The 23,261-nt window shown below is 39.5% G+C and overlaps 1 protein-coding gene across 4 annotated transcripts in view; it reads left to right on the top strand.

Moving 5' to 3' along the window:
- NAP1L4 (nucleosome assembly protein 1 like 4) overlaps window positions 1–22,998 on the top strand; it is a 33,244-nt gene extending 10,246 nt beyond the window's left edge. For 2 of the 4 annotated variants that reach the window (XM_083425913.1, XM_083425914.1), the window contains exons 7-16: window positions 1,098–1,229; window positions 2,388–2,459; window positions 5,178–5,317; window positions 7,155–7,300; window positions 10,119–10,141; window positions 11,461–11,580; window positions 12,679–12,708; window positions 13,515–13,571; window positions 14,956–14,993; window positions 21,443–22,998. In XM_083425913.1, the coding sequence (XP_083282039.1) occupies window positions 1,098–1,229; window positions 2,388–2,459; window positions 5,178–5,317; window positions 7,155–7,300; window positions 10,119–10,141; window positions 11,461–11,580; window positions 12,679–12,708; window positions 13,515–13,571; window positions 14,956–14,961 (726 nt within the window). In that variant the 3' untranslated portion in view covers window positions 14,962–14,993; window positions 21,443–22,998. The remainder of the gene's footprint in view (window positions 1–1,097; window positions 1,230–2,387; window positions 2,460–5,177; window positions 5,318–7,154; window positions 7,301–10,118; window positions 10,142–11,460; window positions 11,581–12,678; window positions 12,709–13,514; window positions 13,572–14,955; window positions 14,994–21,442) is intronic. The other 2 variants (XM_083425911.1, XM_083425912.1) reach the window with 1 other exon arrangement.
- Window positions 22,999–23,261: the final 263 nt, after the last annotated feature.

Below are 23,261 nucleotides of genomic sequence, written 5' to 3'. Positions count from 1 at the left end.
ATGAGAAAAAGCAGGCATTTTTTGCATGTCTGTTATCTCCGTTTTGGGGACACATCATTATTGATCTATTTTATTTTTGTCTTTCCTACCTGCTTTTCAGCAGAAGGTTCAGGATGGGTTACAGAAACTCAAAAGCAATAGTTTTATTCAACACATTTTAAGGAAACAAAAAGATAGGGTACTTGATGCACCTGTGTTGTAAGGGAGCTTCACATTCTTCGGGTCATCACTGAGAAGGCCCTCTCACAGGCTACTGCTGCCAGAACCTGTGAGATTGGTGGACCCGCGAGAGGGCCTCCTCCAGTGATCTTAATCTCTGAACTGCTCTAAAAGAGAAATATTCCCCTATTTTTTATTACTGTGTCTGCATGCCTCCTGAAACTCTCCCAGTTGAGTTACAAAGTATAAAAGGGTTCAGGTTTGGAAACATTAGTGCTTTATTACTGTATAGTGTGTAGGGGGCATACTGGAGAGTAAGAAAATGAAAATGTGTCCTTGTTAAACTATTTTTAGATGCTGTGTTTTTTTTTTTTTTAAATTAGAGACTAATTTACTTTTGCATACCCTGGAACTCTCCAGAATATGGAGAAACCATTGCCTCATTTTTTTAGGGGAAGTGTGGTGGGGGTGGGGGGTCATTTTGTTTCCATACTGATAGGCGCAAAACCCAAGGTTATATTTTCCCCCATCATAGCATTTAACAAATAATAATAAACAAGATACACAGTTACAGTACATACATTTCAATGGTATATATTGAGAAGTTATACAAATTTACTTAAATCAGCTCAGAATCTATAAATCACCATGTGTCAATGAGATATAATGTATGACCCAAGCTGTTTACTTGTGTAATAAAGCAATACCAATCTGTGTTAAAATTGCTATTTTTGCCTTTTATAGCCCTTAGCCTCACAACCACCCAAGTTTTCTTTTAGATGCAAATACTTTTTATAATGACAATGTTTCTGCATTAAGAACATTAAAAGAACACCTAGGAAATGGGGCATTTGCATTTTACAAACAACTTTGAATATATTTGTTGACTAGCTTCTGGTCAAAACGTTTAAAGAAGTTTCTCTCTTTTCTGTTATTAGGGAGATGTGAAAAATAAAGTAGTAATAGAAGAAAAAGAAGCAGGAGCAGCTGAAGAGACAAATCCCAAAGGAATCCCAGATTTTTGGTTCACAATATTTAGAAATGTAGATATGCTGAGTGAATTAGTACAGGTAATGCCTATAAAAAGGCTGTTTGTTAATTAGTGTTTTTACATGTCATGCTATCTCAATTCAAATACCAAACTGATAACGATAAATGCGTACAGGAAAGGGATCTGTGACAGATTTGCCTGGAAATAAGTATTAATGAACATGTGTTGTTCTGGTTCACTCATCACATTAAAAGAGTATTGCTCATGCTGCTCAGAAGTCCTCACTTCACTTCTCGCTTCAACAGACCATAAGCTTTGACTTGTACTGTTGTCCAAACCTGCTTTCATGGGTTTGGACTACAAAACAAGTCTAGGCTTGTTCCAGCATGTCAAGAGTCAGGAAGCAGCAAAACGGGGCAGCCTGCATCAGCACATGTATGTGTGAGCCAGGCCAGTGTCATGCTGTTTGTTAGATTTTTGCCAGGCTTTTCGAATTACTTTACAACTTGCAGATTTCAGTAAGCTACTTCTGTCCCTGTTTTGGCCTTTTCTTGATTTACCTTCTCCTTACTTGCTGTCTCGTTGTTGTCCAAAAATCTCCTTCTCTTAAATTAGTACACACCTAATCACATATCTGGGGACGCGGGTGGCACTGTGGGTAAAAGCCTCAGCGCCTAGGGCTTGCTGATCGAAAGGTCGGCGGTTCGAATCCCCGCGGCAGGGTGTGCTCCTGTTGTTCGGTCCCAGCGCCTGCCAACCTAGCAGTTCGAAAGCACCTCTGGGTGCAAGTAGATAAATAGGGACCGCTTACTAGCGGGAAGGTAAACGGTGTTTCCGCGTGCAGCTCTGGCTCGCCAGAGCAGCGATGTCACGCTGGCCACGTGACCCGGAAGTGTCTCCGGACAGCGCTGGCCCTCGGCCTCTTAAGTGAGATGGGCGCACAACCCAAGACTGGCCCGTACGGGCAGGGGTACCTTTACCTTTACCTTTAATCACATATCTCTCTTGACCTTCTGAGATACATTTATTATTGAGTCAACTGTTTTGGGAGTGGGGGGGTGTTAGTGTGTTAGCTAATATATAGAGTTGACTGAAGAACTAACTGAGGCAGAAACAGTTTACTTGAAATTGAAGATGGTATCTAAGTAAACTTGAGAACTTGCATTGGAGGCATTTGACTCTATGAGATGCCAGCCATTTCTTTCATCTTAATCATAGCTTTACCATTTTTGTTTAGGAATATGATGAGCCAATTTTGAAGCACCTGCAGGATATCAAAGTAAAATTTTCTGAGCCAGGACAGCCTATGGTTAGTATGATTTAACTTCTAAGAATTTAATATGATTTAACTTGTGAGGGGCATGGTATCCATTAATAGTTTGAGTGTGGAGGATTTCCATTTTTATCTTATTGTATCAAGTTTCACCTTAGAAGATGAACTCAGCTGTATATCCCACTGGGGACTTCTTTATTAGATCAGGCATTAAAAACTACAGTTATAATAGCACCACCTACTGACAATTAATGAAGCAATGTTTTAAAATAATATGAGCTTGTACTTGAATTAGGTCTTTTATTAATCCTTTATTGAAGCATGTTTCTTATATTGATATAAACTAAAACTAAAACTTTACCAGCAAAGAAATAAAATAAACAAAAATGGAGCAGGGAAGGAAAATAGGAAGAGATGTTGGTCAGTGTTCATAGATTTTGCTCATTTTCAATCTATGGGAGTATCATAAGCAAAATAACTGAACTTGGCAAGCGATAGAGTTTAGTATAGGTTTGGTAATCATTTATGTAAACTTAAGATGTGTCACTAATTCATGTATGGTGAGTGAGTATAGGTTTCTTCTGCCATTGGTGGGTTGTTGGGACTGTATTTTAGTTTTCCTTTGTTGCGAAATGTTACATGCAACAACCAACAAAGTGAAACTAATCCATTTCTGCTGTCCTGGGGAAAGGTTCCAAAAAATAGGAGGATCCTTTTGTTCTGCTTCAAGGAACAAGTTGATACAGTGACTCAAGAATTGAAAAACTAGACAGAACCACTTAATATGTGTTAAGAAGTCTTCTGTATCATTGCTTCACCATCAAGGAAGATATTCTTAACATATTTGAGCTAGTTTTAAGCAACCTCCACAGAGCAAGGGAAGATGCAGATCTTTCCTAGTACCTCATTTAGAATGTTAATGGCATTAATTAGTGAATTAGGTTCTCTGAGAGCCGGTTTCTGTTGGGCTGCATGCAGTGAAAGTAGCTAAAAATATATATTGCTTAGTGGGCCACTTCAGAGAAATTATTCAGTAGTCCACTGCTTTTAGTGAAAAGTTTTGCCCAGTAAATAGAGTTTTATACTGTATTGATCTAATAGAAGCACTCGGAGGAAGTTGTGCTCAGTAGCATTACATGGCTTCACCTTCAGAGAGTTGACCCCACATTATTAACAACCTCGGCTTTGATTTGCCTTGGAAAAGTTTTAAGTTGGTTACACTGCTCAGTCTTCTGTTAGTATCTTACATGCTGGGTTTGCATTTTACTTCTATTTATATGATAAAGGATTAGAATTACTTTTTTAAGAGGGTGGGAGAAGCTTTTATCTGCTCTCTAGTGAGAACTAGCTCTAGTAATATAAACAGAAATCAGTGGCTGGAATAACTGTTCATATGGCATCCTGTTGTTCCTGGAAGTACTCCAAGCTCTTGACTTCACTTGGCACATAAGAGCAGTTTGCCATTAGAAAACTAAGCAATATGTGAGAGTTCTGTTAGAACATATTTAAGCTTCTGTTCTTTGAATGCACTGTAGTGAAGCTTTTATCCATATTGCAGTTACTTAAGTAAAGTTTTAATTCTCTCCTGGTTTTCAGACCTGAAATAAGATAATTGATTTTGGATTATTTTTCACCAAAGGTTTTGCAGTTTCATGCTTTTCTTGAACAAGTTAGCAGTTAACTGCTCCTTGTGAATGAGCACCTGCACAGCAAACTGCCTCTGGCTCACGTGGGGGTGTTTGCCCTCCATTTTTCTTGTTGCTTGGAAGTGTTAGCTGATTATTATGACAGTGGCAAGAAGGTGGAATAGGTAGCAACAGTACAAGCGAGTGGGGGAAATGCCTGGTGACTAGTTCTGAATTATTTCTTCAGTTGAGCAATATATAATCAAATAATTCATGTGATGATGTTCTCAAATGCTTTGACACATTCTCTAAACCTTTTTTTGGGGGGGGGGGGGGAATCTGATACTCTGCTATTCTTACCTGCCCTGCCATTGTTGCTGACTAAAGCAATAGATACCACTTGTGCTTTTAGATATGAACGTAGGATGTTTATGTCATTGTCCCCCAACCAACGTTAAGGGTTGTATCCAATTGGTGTTCCTCCACTGACTGAAGCCTGAGTGAGCAATGTGACCTTTGGCAATTCCCCATATCCTATCCCCCCTTCCCCCCAAAACAACTGGAGTCAGGGGAAGTAGCACAGGGGAATTGTTAAAGATGGCATTAATCCCTATTCCACTCACAGAAGGCTCTTTGGTCCAGCAGAGGCTTTTATCAGCTGAGGGACATCAGTTGGATACAGCTTTAAATGTTTGTATTCAACTGTCATGGTTTGAGCTGCCACTATGCTGGTGCTTGTTTGCCCTGTATGTGTGCATATCTGCTTGTGAATTAAGTGTGCACTGTATTAAGATTAGCCTTTAAACTTTGTTTGAAAAGCAAAAAAAAAAAAAAAGCAGACCTTTGTACATAAGGTTGAAGTACTGTGAATAGCTGTAATACGAAGCCTGTCAAGAAAACATAGCACACTAATTGTTCCAAATTATTTATTGTGTGTGTTTATCATATTCATGTTTTATTACATTTTAATAGAACAGTGTAAAATGAGGCTGTTAAAATGTAGGATCTGAACTTTTATTTTTGTAAAGGGTGCATTGCCAATACAAATATTGTTTACTAATAACACTTTATCACCTTCTGTCTGCCAAAAATAGTTGAGAGCTTTACAACAATAATGGATCTCTTTTAGTCTTTCACATTAGAGTTCTACTTCGAGCCCAATGACTATTTTACTAATTCAATTCTGACAAAAACCTACAAGATGAAGTCGGAGCCAGATAAGACGGATCCCTTTTCATTTGAAGGCCCTGAAATTGTTGACTGCGAGGGGTAAGAAAATATTCTTAAACATTTTTGAGCTTCTAGTCTGAAGTTTAAGGTACCATTATAAATATATGCGGTCAAAATATAAAATCACTCTGAAAGCACTTCTGGTGTTATGAATGAATGTAGTACCGTATATTGGATCAGCAATCACAGAACTATTGCCAGTAGTGATGCAGCAGCAAAAACAAGCTGTTTTTCTGCCTTGGTCAGACCACACCTGGAGTCCTGTGTCCAGTTCTGGATCCCACAGTTTAAGATGGATGTTAACAAGCTGGAATAGGTGCAGAGGAGGGTGGTCAGGATGATAAAGGGCCTAGTAACCAAACCTTACGAGGGACGGTTGAGGGAACTGGGTATGTTTAGCCCGGTAAAGAGGATACTGAAAAGAGATGGGATAGCCAGTACAGTGGTACCTCGGGTTAAGTACTTAATTCGTTCCGGAGGTCTGTACTTAACCTGAAACTGTTCTTAACCTGAAGCACCACTTTAGCTAATGGGGCCTCCTGCTGCTGCCGTGCCGCCGGACCACAATTTCTGTTCTCATCCTGAAGCAAAGTTCTTAACCTGAAGCACTATTTCTGGGTTAGCGGAGTCTAACCTGAAGCGTATGTAACCCAAGGTACCACTGTATCTTCAAATATCTAAAGGGCTGTCACATGGAGATGGAGCAAGCTTGTTTTCTCCTGCTCCATAGGCTAGCACCCAAACCAATGGATTTACGTTAAAAAAAAGGCCGGGATGGATTTATAGCTGTGAGTGGTTCACATAGACTGGATGCTGAACCAAGGGGTCACCTTCTCAAAGAGAGGTGCCAGGTTTTGGGAAGTAGGTGCGAGGTTCTGACAAGGTCCTAGAGTCGTTCCTCCTCCTTTCCTCTTCCCAAAGTCCCATAAGCACCTGTCCAGCTTTGAGATGGAGATAGCAGGGCTCTAGGACCATGCCAGAGCCTCATGCCTCCCTGCCAAAGGCCTGTGCCTCTCTTACCTGACTTTGAGAATGCAGTGCGTGGGCTGGGGGGGCAGGGATCATGTTTTCGCCTTGCATAGGGGGCCATAGTACCCAACTCCACCACTGAGAAAAGAGATTCCGACTAAACATTGGAAAGAACATTCTTGACACTAAGAGCTGTTCAACAGTGGAACGGACTCTCTCGGGAGCTGGTGGACTCTTGTTCCTTGGAGAGTTTAAGCAGAGGTTGGATGGCCATTGGTCATATATCTCATAGTTGAGATTTCTGCATCACAGGAGGTTGGACTAGATGACCCATGGAGTACCTTTCAACTCTTTGATTCTATGGCTCTTTGATTAAAGTATTAAATTAAACCTGGATCCATGGTTGTCTTAGTTGAGCAGAAAGGCATTTCTCCCTTCACTCCAGTGTCCATGTTGGTAGGGGGAGGGACCAGGAAAACCCCATTGTGGGGAACAGACTTCCCCTCATCTGTCTCTGGATCCACCCAACTAGCTTTAATTTTGGGAATTCTGACCATTTTTTTAAAAAACCATCAACTACTAGAGTTTACAAGCAGGACACAGTGCAGTGAAAAATCACAATTCCACCTGCCATATCTTCTTGTTCTAGTTGCAGACTTTAGGGAAAGGGAATGAAAGGTGCAGGGAGGTCACTTTCCCACAAGCAGAACTTTAGGAGCTATTGCACTCAAATAGGTTTATTTATTGGAATATTATGTCACACAATGTAGACTAACTCTAGCAGCAGTGCTAAAGAAAACTGCCATTATTCTTACAGGACTTGACCACTGGCTTGAAAAGCTACCAGGTGTTCAATGTGACACTCTCCTTTTTAAATGTCACTGACATATAAATTCTTCATCTCCAGATGTACTATTGATTGGAAGAAAGGAAAAAATGTTACAGTTAAAACAATAAAGAAGAAACAAAAACACAAGGGCCGAGGCACAGTTAGAACAATTACTAAACAAGTACCCAATGACTCATTTTTTAACTTCTTCAGTCCAATAAAAGGTAAGTTTGGTTAAATTTCATCTGTTCCTATTTAGGAATACTCATATTTATTTTAGCTAGCTATTTCCATATAACAAGAATGGAGCAAATAAACAAAGAATAGCAGTCTGTTAAGGCTGTTATTAGTTTTGTAAAAACTTTAGTATCAGGAGCCTGAGTATGTTCTAAGACAGTTTGTGGACCCCTTTAAAAGTGGGGTCCTGCAACAAAATGTGCCCCCTCTGTGTCCCCCAGCTCTAGCCAGCCTCTAGCAGGAGCTCTGTAGGTTTCATAGAGGGTGCCATTTCTCTTTTTTATATGAAAGCTGAATCAAAATGGCTTTTGCCATTAAGATACCACACATGATGCTTTTTGAACACTTATTTGCAAGAGGTTTTTCTGGGAGTGGCGGGGTTATCCATACAGTTGGTGATCAAGACTTTGAAAAGTAATTTGAAGATCCTCCCTTACCTACCTTTCATAGGTTGGCTTTTTTAAACAAGGAATTAGGCTCTTGACTCCTCATAGAGGAGATGAAGATAAAGGGGTTCTCTTCCTGCCTCAGTCTCTTCCTGTTACAGTCGTACCTTGGCTCCCGAACGCCTTGGGAGTCGAACGTTCCAGCTTCCGAATGATCGAAAACTGGAGTGAGTGTTCCAGTTTTCGAACTTTTTCCCACTATTGTTACCGGTGTACCTGCACAGTCGGGAACCAATCGGAAGCCACTCCTTGGTTTCCAAGTGTTTCAGAAGTCAAATGGACTTCTGGAACAGATTCTGTTCAACTTATGAGGTACGGCTGTACTTTGAATCAGGTATGCAGGGAAGGAGTTAACCAGGTATTGCATACTCAGCTTACTTTCTTGATAGGCAGTGATCTTTAAAGGAAAAAAAGGCCTTTAGTTGGTGAAACTTTTTGTAGTTAACTGATGGCCAAGATGTTAGATGTCATTAGTAGGGATCCGAAACCTTCCTGCTGTCACTCATAAATCAGCAACATACATCTAAAATTGTTTAGGCTTCCAGCAGATCTTATCTTGAAACATGTTACACACCACAAATTCAGCTACAATTATGAGCTGCCTTATTTTAGCTGCCTGAAAAAGGTATAAAGTTGTTAAAAACTAAATATTGCATACCTGTTCCAGTTTTTACCACATGAGGGCTGTAGAGTTCTAAATCCAAATAACTGCATGGAAGATTAAAATTGATTTAATAGCCTGTGGTGATTAGGCTGCAGAGCTGACAACAGGGCATTCTGTGACTTGAAAAAAGCAATTATTATGTATCAGGATAGCATTGCTCATAATGGCTTCAAGGAGATCTTACAGGTTTCTTTCTTGCTAGGAGAGCCCATCTTTCTTTAGCAAACAAAAACTGAAATATATTAACTTTTGCACTCCTCTTGTCTTGACAACCCATGTGTCAGTGTTCAGTTTTTAAAAACCACAACATGATGCCAACTTTTTCTTGCATGTGCTGCTCATCAAAAGATTAAAATGATCTCTTTCTTTGCATATCACAAGGTTCTGATTAGAAGGCTTGTCCATCCGTTCTGTGGGTGGGCATAGAGAGAAAGCCAATTGTAAATTTAAAAAGGAGTTTCTGGCTAGTTCAGCTGAAATTCTCTTTTAGAATGTTCTAAATTCTGGAATGCTCATGCATGCTTTGGGCAGGAAATAAGGATGGAGCTTCATGAGGCCCTGTCTTTTTCAGAGCTTGTTTTGCTATTGATGTCCCTTGAGCCTCCAAACTGCTCTTTGAATCACCATGTTCAGAAGCAACATTCAAAGGGCAAAGTGGAAGGTAGCACTCAAGTGGTGGCTTTTTCTCTCTTGAAGCAGGAGATTGGTAACTCTGCAGAGCATGGTGCTCTCCAGATGTTTTGGGCTACAAGTCACGTCCGTCCTGGTCAAACATGGCCAAGAGTCAGGGATGGTGGCAGCTGTAGTTCAACACCATCTAGAGGGCATCATGCTATCTTTCCTAATGCAGCAGCAGCATAAGAGCCAGTAGAATCATACTACCATCTCATGCAGCCTTTCTCAGCTCCCCAGATATTGTTGGACTACAACTCCTATGATTCCTAGCCATTCTGTCTAGCAGTCAGGGACAGTGGGAGTTGTAGTTCAAGAACATCTGAGGGCCCAAGGTTAAGAAAGGCTGGTCTAGTAACTATTCATACAAGCACAGGAGGGTTAAAAAGAAGTGGGGAAGTCTGTGTGAATTGCTGCTAGGAAGCAATGCAGTTGTGTAGGTTCATACATTCATTCTTCCATGTAGTTGCAACAAGAGGTATGAGCTATATGGGGGCAATTATAAGGCGGCTTATCATAGGGACCTAGATTTGAAATTCAGTTTTTATCTTCTGGATCAATGTATTACCATGTGGCTGGATCAGAATGATGATGCTTGCATTTTAACTTTTGTATTATAGAAAGTATTTTGAATTCCCATTATTTGAGGTAAATGTGGGCTTGGGGTGAATAACTTTCCTTTCTGATGTTGTAAACATTCATCCTGTGTGAGTTTCAGTTCCAAAGCTGCATCTTTTGTGTTGAAACGTGGCAGGGTGTGTTTTGCAAACTTCATTTTTACCTGTCCAATTTTTTTCCACATGCTGTTTTGGCCCTAAGCTGTTGACCCAAGAGACAAATAAAAGGACCTAGTTGAAAGGATAAGCTTTGAAAATGGAGTCCTAGTTCTCCATTAGCTAAGACACCCAGAGAAAGCTAAGGATATTTCTTGCTCCATCTACATGTGACAATAGCTTTCACACTAGAACCTGCAGCAGGGTTGGGTTTTTAAAAAGCTTAGACTGACTTCTTGTCTTTTTGTAGTTTCAGGAGATGGAGAATCACTGGTAAGTTAATTTTAATATTTTTATAGTCTGTTCCAGCCTTACCATTAAACATGTTGAGGTAGACTCTTTTCTGGCAACAAACTTCAAAGGATAGCTAATAATCAGTTACTTAATAAGGGTTGGCTCCTGAGATAGAATTGTGGATTTCTCCTCAAAACAGGTCTTCCCAGCCTCCTGTCTCTCCTTCAAAAGCTCCTTCTCAGGGTTGAGGGACCTTCCGGAATGGGGTTTGGTGGGACATTGTGGCGGGAGAAATTGCAACAAGACTGGGAACCTGGGGAAATTCTGTGGGGCTTTCTTGCATATGCAGGAAGTGCCTTTCTGCTCAGGTATAACTTTTATCTGTGGCAGTGTACAATTTTATCGGCATCAGCTGCGGTCTTGAGCCATCTTGTGTTTTGTTGAGTCCTGTACTTAAACTCTAGTCACTGTTTTTGGACTGCAGGTACCACCCCCCGTGTGGAACTGCATACCCAATTCTTTTATTAGTAGTGCAAACAGTTTTCAGTAATAAACAGGAATAAATTTTATTTATTTATTTAATATTTTCTTTTTTACTCTGCTGTTTTTCTCCTAAACAGTATTTTAACTTCCCACCTATCCTCTGGCGTTGATTGCTGATTGTTTCAGTACAGGGAGTTAGTATTTTTCCTGTATGTCAGTTTATTATTATAGAACAGACTAGCATCTAAAAGTCTGTCTGGTTCTTTAAAAATTGTTCTGACGTTGCCTGATGTACTATTGAAAATTGTCACACTGTTATAATTCATTGTTTGACTTCTAGCGATGTTAAATAAGTGGTAGAAGTACAAACTAAAAGGTAAAGGGACCCCTGACCATTAGGTCCAGTTGTGGACGACTCTGGGGTTGTGGCGCTCATCTCGCTTTACTGGCCGAGGGAGCCGGCGTACAGTTTCCGGGTCATGTGGCCAGCATGACTAAGCCACTTCTGGTGAACCAGAGCAGCACACAGAAACGCTGTTTACCTTCCTGCCGGAGCGGTAAACACTCTACTTGCACTTTAACGTGCTTTCGAACTGCTAGGTTGGCAGGAGCTGGGACTGAGCAACGGGAGCTCACCCCCTCACGGGGATTCGAACCGCCGACCTTCTGATTGGCAAGCCTTAGGCTCTGTGGTTTAACCCACAGTGCCACCCATGTACAAACTAATACACCTAATAACCTAATAAATACTTTATTAAAATAATAAATACTTTAATAATAAATACTTTATTAAAACTAATAACCTAATAAATACTTTGACCAAGAAATCAGTTGTGGTTGTATATTTTACCTACATTTTCCTCTTAACTTTCCAGGATGAAGATTCAGAGTGTACTTTAGCTATAGATTTTGAAGTTGGACACTTTTTCCGTGAAAGAATAGTTCCCCGTGCTGTACTCTATTTCACTGGGGAGGCTATAGAGGATGATGATAATGTATGTATACTTTTAAGATTATCTTAATTTGTGAATATTCCATGTGTCGAGGGGGGTGTATGTGTGTGTGCTTTAAGGGAAAGATAACTTTATTCATAAATAGTCAGCTTTTGTCTGGAGAACTGATTGTGTCCTTATCACTCCCTCAAATAGCCAAGTGATGTGGTCAATTCCAACAAAACCTGAGTAATAATGGGGCCTCTGAATATGAAAAGGGAAGTATCTGCATGCTCAGGAAAACCAGAAAGCTACCCTTCACACACGTTTTGGAGGCAAAAAATGACCAAAAAACAACCCAATTAAGATTGAGGATACTCAGTAGACATGGAATGCTGAGTGTCTGCTGAAAAAGAGCTCCTTGCAGCTCTTTAGTATCTGGATGGGGTAATGGCTGCTTGGCTGGAACCCTGGACAAGAGCATTCCTGCTAGCAGGTGAGAATACTGCAAAATTTTGTTGCAGGGCCCCTCTTCCTGCTTCTGGAAAAGCATAATCCTTGCTGCAGAAATACTTGCTAGAGAAATACATTTTAATAACTAATAGCATTATGGCACGGTATAACAGTAATCATTAGAACAGTTCTGTACAGTATGTTGATTTTATCCTTATAGTGCAGGGGGAGGCTGAGGCTGAAAGGATAGCAGCTTGCCTAGCACTAGCCATTGAACCTTGTAGCTGAGGTGAAATTTGACTGGGATGTCTCAGCACAATATCCTAAGCACTGCACTACCCCACCTTTAAGACAGTGACCTGCTGGCCTTTCCCTTACTGATGTAATTGCTCTCTAATTTCTCTTAACTAGTCTTAAAGAATAAACAGATGACTGGAGATGAAGCTGGTTATGTTAGTGAAAATTGATAAGGTTTGTTAATACTGTGACCTCATATAGCCATTCAATTTTGCATTTAGCTTAAAAGACTACATTAAGTCCTTCATTAGGATATAAATGAAAGTGTTAGTGTATGGACTTGAGATGAAAATATTAAGTACTTATATACCCAAGTGCTGGGGATCTGATCTGGAATGCGTATCTTCAAATATTGTGTTTCATCTGCTAATGGATCTAATTAGGATCTAAACAAGTTTCCCCCTTTTTTAGTTTGAAGAAGGAGAGGAAGGAGAAGAGGAGGTGAGTAAAATACTGTTTAATCTACTTGTCACATTTTCCCTATGGGGAAAAAAAGGTAATATTTAGCTTTCTATGAGAGAATCCAAGGAGGCACATGTTTCAGTCATGTATGTTCCATAAGTCAGTGTGAGAGCTAGCCTGTCTTGGTGCTTGGGGAACTGGGAACTACAGCTATGTTAGGAAGCATTTGCCAAGCCATATTCTGTCAAGTAAGTCTGGTGAAAGATAATGGTTTTCTGATAGATTTGTTAGACATGTCGAGACATGTTAGGGGGTAAATGCAGCAGGCAGGGCAGTGAAGCTGACTGTAGCAGCACTGGAATTGGGGGGTTGAACGGAGACAGGGAATAGGTTTTAACAGTTAGACTGGGCATCTTTTCACTATCTGTAGATGGACAACAGGCCTACCCATTGAGAAACAATGGAGGGAAGAGCTGGAATACAGGTTTCCCAAAGACCAAATCTGCCTTGGGTTTGTCACTGCTAAGTCACCAGATTTTACTTTTTCTCTGATGCTAGCATGTGTTTGTTTGTTTGTTTGGAGTGTTTACTCCACCCTATCCCTCCTTGCCTTGGAAAAATTACTGCAGACACCCATGGGAAGGTTGCTTAATGTCAAGAGCCATGAGAATATATGTAGGTTAAGGAAATCCTGTAACTAAATATTTCTACTTGCAAACAATTTCAGTCTTAGGAGTAAAGCATCATTGAGTTTAGTTCTGGACATGTTATTGTTGTCATCAGTAGAAAGTATTGCTCCTTTAAAAAAGCATTCTTATCCTACTTTTAAAAAAAATAAAACATAGGAATTGGAAGGTGAAGAAGAAGGAGAAGAGGACGAAGAAGCAGAAAGTGAACCTAAGGTTAGTTTTATTAAAGCACTGTATGCCATGTAACCGTTAAATTGTAGCATCTTAATTTTATCATAACTCGCTTTTACAGTCATACCTTGGATCCTGAATGCCTTGGTACTCAGACGCTTTGGCTCCCGAATGCCGCAAACACGGAAATGAGTGTTCCAGTTTGCGAATGTTCTTTGGAAGCCAAAAGTCTGACAGCGTTTCCGATTGGCTGCAGGAGCTTTCTGCGGCCAATCAGAAGACACGCCTTGTTTCCGAACATTTTGGAAGTCAAACAGACTTCCAGAATGGATTCTGTTCGACTTCCAAGGTATGACTGTATTTTTGTTGACATGAATTGGGGTTGAAGAATTTCTATGCTGCTGCTTTTTAGTGACCAAGTTAACAGTAGTCCATTTCATTCTCTTTAACAATACCTGTTAATGCTCCTTCATTAAGGCACAGAGGCACAGACGTAACTAACAACCTGGCTGCTGTCACATAAACACTCGTAAACTACAGATAAGCAAATAATAGGCAGTTTTATTGAACTTAAGTGTTACATATGCATATTTAACAAGCTTTGAAATCTTGTTGCAGAATGTTTGATTTTTTTTACTTTGGCTTTGTTTTATGTATATTGGTATTGAGTCTTTTGTTGAAAATGGTAAGGCTGCTTCATGCATAACACTTCCCTTACACGTGCAAAGGGCAAAAATCCTCAAATTGCAAATTGCATTTTAGCTTGCAATGGGTAATTTGTCTGATTCTTGTATAACATTTTTCAATGCCTCCCCAATTAATAATAATGCCATGTAGGAAAAGTGTCATGGGTGAAGTGGACCTGAACAGATATGCAACTTGTCTATTTTTCTTTCTTTCCCCATTGTTTTAAAACCTCTGCATGGGCAAGACTCCCTCATGATCACTTCTCAAACATATTTTGGTTACACTGATACTTAGACATGTCCAGTATGTATTGATTTGGGGTCCTATATTAAAACAAAGAGCAAGTTACACATAAAATATATTAGCATGCAAAAATGGGATTTGTGTCATGATGGAAACATATACACTTGCATGACATCCTAACCAGCACATTCTGCACAATATACATAGCTTCTTAGTGGAAATAGTGTTTCTTTGGCTATCACAGAATAATTTTAGTGATAGGGTAGCAGTTATTGAGTTCCCAAATGAAATGCATCAACGGCTGTATCTAAATTCTTGTGGGTGGGAAGATTGAGTTTTATGCTGATAATTTGAATATAATTATTTTGGAGAGCAGCTGTATGTGACAAACCATTTCTTGAATCTTTTGGAACACTAGTTATTACTGTCTTTTTTTCTTTGGTCCATTTCACTTTTCTTTCATGCTGACAGTTCCTTTCAATTTTTCCCCATTTAGGTGTAATTTAAGTCTCTTTATCATTCATTCATTTATAGGTAAGGTTGAATTCCATTAATACATAACTTCCAGGCTTCCAGTTTTTGTAGCCCATGCAATGTGGTTCATTTTAGTATATGTTTGGTTTCTTTTATTTAGTAAATAGAAAAATTCGGTTTCTAATGGCTACCCTCATGGACCTAGTTGCAATTTAGAAAAATATGTAGAACACCTTAACTGTAAAATCATGAATGATGTCAGTGTTTATAGGAATTTCCATTTCTTCCTGATGCACATTATGTTCTTCTTGCCTTAGTTATGTGCTCTTAAGATGGATGTGTTTTTGTTGTGATTGCACTGGCTGTTTGTGTTTCTTTGTGTAGGCTTTAACGTTTAAAATTAGGGGTTAGATTTCTATGTCTCCAAGGTGTTGTTAGGAGGCAACCTTTTTCCATTCTCTTTCAGCCAGATTGGACAACTTGGTTATCTTGCCAAATCAGTCACCCATATATCCCATTTAATCCTGCTTACTTGAATTTAAATTCTGAATTTCCCTCACTTCCTTCTTTCTTTGTACTGTGTTACAGTATAATTACATAATTTGTGGTCACTGATATGCCAGTACATCTTTTCTGCTTAATGAACACTTGCACTCGTATATTTTGAGATTATTTGTTTCGTGCGATAGGCGAGATTGCTGAAACAAGAAAATTGCATTCTTATTTAGTTATTCTAAACTTGAGTTTGTGACTTGCAACTTTTACAGTTAGGCTCTTGCCAATGTTGTCATGTCTTCTGATAGAATGTTAACGTCTTTCTCTTGCCCTGAGGCAAAAACACTTTCTCTTTCTCTCCTAGGACCCTCGCATGCACTCATTCTCTTGTACTTTCACAGAGTTTAGGACTGTTATCCATAAAATATCAACGCTGTAGTTAGGCTTGTTGACTCTTCTCATTGTCTTTGCTGCCCTCTCAGTTGTGCTTTTTCAAAGCCATAAACTCAGGTTCTTCTCTTAAAATCTAATTTTCTATCCCAGCTTCTTTCTAAGCTGTTCATATTACCTCTACATGGCCGATGGCTGACGCAAATAAATTTTATTAAAATTAAAAAATTAAATTACTTCTACATGGGTTCTCTGCAGTGTTAAAAACTGTGATATGAAAGCTAGGAGCTAAATGGCACCTTAAACCTAGATTATGGGTGCAACAACAGAATGTCCAGGTGTACTTTTTTAATAATAAAACTACAATTCTGAAAATGAATGAACTGCAGCTAAAATATTATATTTATTTTTCACGTAGTCTTAATATTCTTAAGAGGGTCTCTTCTCCAGTCTTCAGAGAGTAGCTGAAAGTGGGGAGGCAGAAAAAGGTCCTCCTTTCCTTCCACTCTGCAGCCAGTGTGGTTTAGTGGTTAAGAGCGGTAGACTCATAATCTGGGGAACCGGGTTCGCATCCCTGCTCCTCCACATGCAGCTGCTGGGTGACCTTGGGCTAGTTACACTTCTCCAAAGTCTCTCAGCCCCACTCACCTCACAGAGTGTTTGTTGGGGGGAGGAAGGGAAAGGAGAATGTTAGCTGCTTTGAGACTCCTTCGGGTAGTGAAAAAGCGGGATATCAAATCCAAACTCTTCTTCTTCTAAATCTGAAAACTTAGGTGCAGTACCGCGCCCAGAGCTCAAAAACTGCTTGTGCTAATGAAATTCTCTGTCGCAAAATGTGCCTAGAACAATGGGAGTTTCGAACACTGGTTCTCTGTTCTTGAAAAGGTACCGCCTCTCCAGGTTAGCAAGTGTTTCAAAAAATCATGGAGAGTTAAGCCAAATGGCTATTGCACATTGGAAAGATCTCATCCAGTATGCAAGACTGTAAGGATCCCTTTTCAATGATCACTAAATCACTGTTCCTTTACCTCCGTATGGGTAACCTGCCTCTCCCCAGATGTTGTTGCACAACAACCCCTATCATCCCCAACCTCTGGTTATGCTAGCTGGGGCTGGTGGGAATTGGGGTCAACATTTGGAGAGCCACAGGGCCCCCTTCCCTGCTTTCCTGTCGGTCAAGGTGTTGCTGTTTTTAACCTGAGGGAGATTGATTGCATTTTGTGCTTAGCGGCACATATATGAAATAAAATCCTAATTCCAATAGGGTATTAGAAATACAATCAAATTGGTTTCTGGGATAATGAGGCAGTTAGATACTGGAGTAATGTATGTTAAGTAAGATTGAGATTACCCACTTCTTCTGGGATTCTTTATGCTTTGAATTGTGGGATTGTGAAGTAGCTAAAAATGGCACACTCATTGGTGTAATGATCTCTATATGTCTCTGTTTTAATAACTGTTGACACAAAATAGGCTCCTTTATGTTCAGCATAAAGCCTGCCTGCCTGCCTCTTTCCAGTATCCCTTTAAATTACTCTGTGAACTAGCTGTTTCACTACTTGACTTGCTCTGTAAATAATAGAATCAACATAAGATTTTTGCAGGTGCTGACTCACACTTCTATATTCTTGTATGTTCCAAGTTTATCTCGTACTGGATTGATGTTGGGAGGAATCATGTTATGAATGTGGAGAATGCACAGTCTGTTTGACTTGAGTGTGTAAATACTTTTATTGAAATGTTGGTGTTGGCATATTGTGCAATTTGGAAGTCCTCGGCCCCTGTGACCTACCCATCATATACTGCAACCGTGACTTTTACTTGGCCTGTGCTGAATTCCAACTTGGTCAGCACATACTCGGCTGTGCAAAATACTGAGTTCATCATGGGCTTGTGGCTTGCATGTGTTTGCCTCAAAAGGCTGGTGTGGCTGGAAGTTATCATGGGCTGACTGTCTCAGCTTGTGGCAGCCATCAATCATGGCAGTGGACTTGTAGCAGACCTTTGCTCTCAGAATATGTGAACTTGAGTCAGTAGTTACTGAATTCTCTCATGTATCCTTTGAGAAGACAACTGATATTTCACCAATTCCCAGAGTGTAAATATTTCATCTTGAAAATTAATGTGATTTTTAATACACATTAATAAAAACCTTCAGGAATTTTGAATCTCTTTGTCTTAGTTATTTAAGACAGTGTGTGGATCTCTGGCATTAGTGCATGGAAACAGAAGATACTTGGGTTTTTAATGTGCTGGTCCAAAAGTTTCTTCTCCATGAAGCCATTTTTTGTACTGACAGCTTCTCTTGCATCTCTCTCTCAATGTGAAGATGTTCTGTTTGTCCAAGCACTTATGAAACATCTTGCAGCGTGAGGGCTGTGCAAGTGTTTCTAGGACAGCTACTCTAGCTCCTGCTTTCTTATCACAGTAGTTTATCTCCAGCACACTGTGAATGAGTAGCAGCACATCTGGATATTTTATTTTTTTTAAAGTTATTACCTCTTCTTAATCACTGACAGTAGTCTGAAATCCTCTGTACACTCATGTAAGTGAAAATCATATTGAGGCATGTCATACGCCACTTTAAATAAAAATGCACAGGAGTCAGCTGCAAGTGTCATCTGTAAAAGTTAGCTATTCTGAACCCATATTTTAATCCACTGCTTGGCAGACTCACAATTCACACTCCTGTACCAAATCCTTGAAAGTACTTCATATTCATTCTGCAATATTTGAAGGGACTTTACAACATCAAATTGAAGGCTGTTGCTTGTTTATAATCCAGACCTTTAGATTTTGGTTCTAAGAGATGTGTAGCAACATGAACTGATTGTACAAGTATTTTCAAAACAGCTTTGAAAAGTATTTCATTCACCTCAAGAGAGAGAACATTTCCCAAGGGTATTTTGCCCTAAATTTCAAAGTTCTTAATGTTGTCTTTTCTGGGGGGTTTTCCTATCCTTTACACTTCTAATTGAGAGGTAATTTCAGAAGCACCAGCCATGTTCAAAAGTATTAAGGCTGGGTGTTAGGTTTTGTAAATACAATGGTTGTATTTCTAAGAACATTACTTGAAAAGAAGCAGTCAAGACTGATTTTGTTTTGGTAGCTTAAGGCTAAGACGATATTTCCTACAAATTGCATTGTCATGTAGCAAATACCATATTGCCATCTATATAATCTTGGTGAATTTGACCACAATTATACACTATTGTTCCGACTTAGGAGCTGTGAATGGTTCCATATTGTGTCCCGCTGGCCATCCTCTTCAGCTCTTGGCAGTGCAGAGAATTTAAGGGGGAAACTATTTTAGATTTTTTTTTTCATATCTGCATTAGGATTTAGGGCCTATATGATTGTCATTGCATTAGCAGGGAACAATTCTATATACATTCTATGATTGCATCTGTTTCCCTAACCTTGACAACTGATGTTAAAGAGGAATTGCGGTCTTGAATGCAGGGTGAAGATGCCTAATCTAGTGTAGACCAGACCATAATACTAGTACGTGAAAAAGCATTGCTGTTGGAGAACCTGTGCGTTGTGTGTTGACTTATACTTGCAAAGCAGATTGGAATACTGTGTTTCTCAGTCTTCTCTTGCCTGTGCTTTTTTCCTTCCCAAAGCATACTTACCGTGGAGCTCTTTGGTAGAAATCTGAGTTGTTAGAGATGTTGGCATAAGAAAGCTGTTTTAGGGGTGTTGGCTGATAGTAATCTCAATCTGTTTAGAGTCATGGTATATTTTGCCTAACTTTTAAAACTAGGGTAGTGTTCTGTGACATATATTGAAGGCCTTTATTGTAGAGAGGAAAATGTGGGTATTGAACACCTGTTTTTAAAGGAAGAATATAATTTCTCAACTGATTTTTTTCTTATTAAAGTGCATATATTTCACTCATAAAACACAGTATATTATCACATATTCACATTACACTTGAAATTAGAAGGCAACATGCTCTTTTCAGTCCTGCACTTTCACTCTTTCACACTGTGTCTGTATGTAATGTTAAACCATGTACACAAGCAGGAATGAATCTGAGTAAAACCTTGGGATTCTACACTCCCCCCTTCCTGCAGAACTACAACAAGGACTTGGTTAGTGTCTGCTTCCATTTTCACAAAATGCCAGTTTAGCACAGGCTCCTTTTCCTAGCTACACACAGAAAGGGAGCCTGAAGGTTTGCTCAGGCTCATTGCCCATTATATTTCATGGTGCCCTTTTCATTTTGCATACAAAATATGCAGAAAACTGCTTAGCTTTAATCTCTGAAGACGACATAATTTTGGGTTGCCTCTCTAGAATTACAATTGAGGGAGGTGTTGGAAAAGCATTTCATTCTTAAGATCTAGAACTTGCTTCATACCTTTGGAAATTATTGCTTCCTGTGCCTCTAGGAAATACATTAACTGCTTGTTCATTTTTATGACATAGGATCAAGCACATGTTTAACAAAGTAAACTAAAAAAAATATTAACAGCTTGTTTTGTGATAGAGTTGCAGACAGGTGGCCTGATAACTGTCACCTACTGCATTGATAAGCCTATGCCACACAATATTGCAGTATGGGACATTAGCTCTAGTGTCCCTTGGAACAAGGAGTTGAATTAGCAAGACCGGCAGTCCTCCTCACCACGTTTCCATTAGCATTGGCAGTGCTACACAGTATAGCCGTGGGATAATGGCAGCATATCTCCTTGCCATGAACAAACATTCAAAAACCAGAGAGTTGTGGAACTGATTTTAGTATAGGGAACTATATGTTGGAGGATCTCAAATCCTCATGAGTAACTTTTCCCCTCATGGGGAAGACTAGCCAAAAGTGCTTCTTGCTAGTACAAAACTACCATCAGATACAATCCTATATTTCTTCTGCACCAGATCCTTCAGCACTGCTGACCCATGCTTGACCTTGTGGGTAGTCACTGCCAAAATACCACCACTTCTAACATAGCCAAAAATAGTTTAAAGCAAAAAAGTATAAAATCTGGAAAGAGGAATAGTTCTCCTGCCACATATGAAATAGCACCAGAAGCCTTTTATTTTAATTTGGGAAATTAGCTTTCATAGTACAGTCAAATCTCAGTTGTTGAACATAATCCATTCCAGAAGCCTATTCGGCTTCCGAAATGTTTGAGGTGCGGCTTCCAGTTGGCTGTAGGAACTTCCTGCATTCAAGCAGAAGCCATGTCGGACATTCGTCTTCTGAAAAACGTTCCAAAACGTTCTAAATTGGAGGCATTTGGGAACTGAGGTTTGACTGTACCAGTTGTGTACAATGAGTAATATTCTGCCAAAAGAGTCCCATCAGCCCAGGAATTTCTACCTGTGCAACAGGACTTTCACTTCCCTCATCCCTCTTATGTGTTCTCTGTGCCCTCCCCAACCCTCTGTGCTCCAGAGGGTTGGGAAAACACCTGAAACAGATTTAGGGGTTGCTTGGAAGGAGGAGTGCAGGGAGAATGTTCTGTTGCTGAAGGAGAAATCCTTCTGTTGATGGAATGTTTGCCTACATTAGCTCCCACACCATAGTTCTCCTGTTGCTTATGAATGTGGAATGAAACTTGGTGTCATGCTTGGGTACCTGTTGTGTAAACTTACTCTCTTTTTTCCTCTTCAAACAGAAAGATGCCAGCCAGCCTGCTGAATGCAAACAACAATAAGGAAATACCACTTCAGAGTGATATTTGAACAACCTGTAACAAATATTTGGATACCTGGCCTGCAGTTCAGGATATTCCATTGCTGCAGCACAATCTTATTAACAACGCTTAAAACTAAATTGTTTTCAAATGCATGATTTTCACTAACTTTTTTCTTATTTTTTTGCTTAACTTGTACAGTGGCAACTTAATGCATTTGAGAAATATGAGGTTTAATTAAAGCACACACTCTACGGCCTTTGGTATACTGTAGCTCAACCTGTTTCAGTAGGCTTTCAAATTAAAATTGGGGGGGAAACTAATTTGCTCTTCTGAAAGACTTGCCCTCACTTCAGTGAATTTTTTTATCTTAATATTGTGGAATAGTTCACATGAAAATATATTGAATTAATAAAATACTTGCAGTGAAAACAAATAAAGCAATATGATTTCTGCTAGCTCTTATTCCCTCTAAAATAACATGATTCCTGCAACCTACCAATCAGAACTAGTGCTATAGAGCAGCTTGAAACATTGTCATCTCCAGTAAAAGCAATCTGAATTTGAAGTAACATTTCCTTTATCTTCTTTGAAGAAGGTGGTGGTTGACAGATACTTAGTTGTTCACCTTATTTATTCATGTTTGTAAGTACTTTGATGAACTAGTGCTTTTAATAGTTTTAAATATACTTGAAGAATATTTTTCCTGTTTATAAAATATGGGTACTTGTACATGGAAAACATAGTCTGCTCACAGAATGATTGCTCATCAAACATTTCAAAACAAACTGGGAAAGGAGATCTTGAGACGGGCCTCATAGTTGATGGACGTGGGTTGCAGCAGTAAAATGTATCACTGGTCTAGCTTAGCCTACATTACCAAGCCTGGTTCAGATGGTCCTCCAAAACAAGGATTGGGAATGAGCTACAGCTTTGTCTGCTTCCTCCCCTCTTGTCGGCAGCTTCACTTTTCAGTTTCTTTTTCAGTGTGAGTCATAAATTATTGTGAAGTCTGAACTGGCAAGCTGTGGTTTGCACTTCAAATCAGAATTGTTGGTTTCAAATTCTAGAGGTAGGCAAAGATCAAAGCTTCCCTATTCAGACATGACAGCAAACTATGACACACACAAAAGAGGAGTCTGAAAATGATGCAAGAATGGGAAGGATGGTATGTTTCTGATGGTTTAGGGGATCATCTGAACTGTGCTTATGAGAGTCATTTAATTGGGAAAATATAAATTAAATTATATGTGAGTGTACTTCTGATATTTAATTTGCAATACTCATATCGCACTGTTCCACACTCCAGTGGTTTTAAAGCTCCAGAATCCTTCAAAAGATCTATTCAGAATTACAGTTCTCATTTCTTCAACATACAATGCCAGCTTTTGGCAACAGTTCATTAGCAACTGTATGAATGCTGTTACCAGGCATGTAGAGAGTGCTCCAGCCTTACCTTATACATTTGTAACTTAATACAGTGTTTTCAATTTGTACAGAATAGTTAGAATATTCTATTAAAGTTGTGAAACATGAAACATATTGTCCTGACAGTTTCTTTGTTAATTCTATACATGATACATGGTCTTTTGAACGACTTGGGGGGTGGGCTGGGAGAATGAAAGCTATTAAGATTTCAGTCTTGTGCCACTCAGATATTCTGAATGTTAGTATAGTAAATAGCTTGTGATTTCAGAGTTCAGTGGTTTGGCAGCTTGAGGATATTTCTGCAAGCAGCAGATTTATAGATAGAATTTCAAGATGCAGCAAAAATCTGAGGGCTGTATCCAACAACATTGTG

The sequence above is a fragment of the Podarcis tiliguerta genome, assembly GCF_965153285.1.
Source record: "Podarcis tiliguerta genome assembly, chromosome: 1".
NCBI lineage: Eukaryota > Metazoa > Chordata > Lepidosauria > Squamata > Lacertidae > Podarcis > Podarcis tiliguerta.
This window is presented reverse-complemented; position numbering and strand designations above follow the sequence as displayed.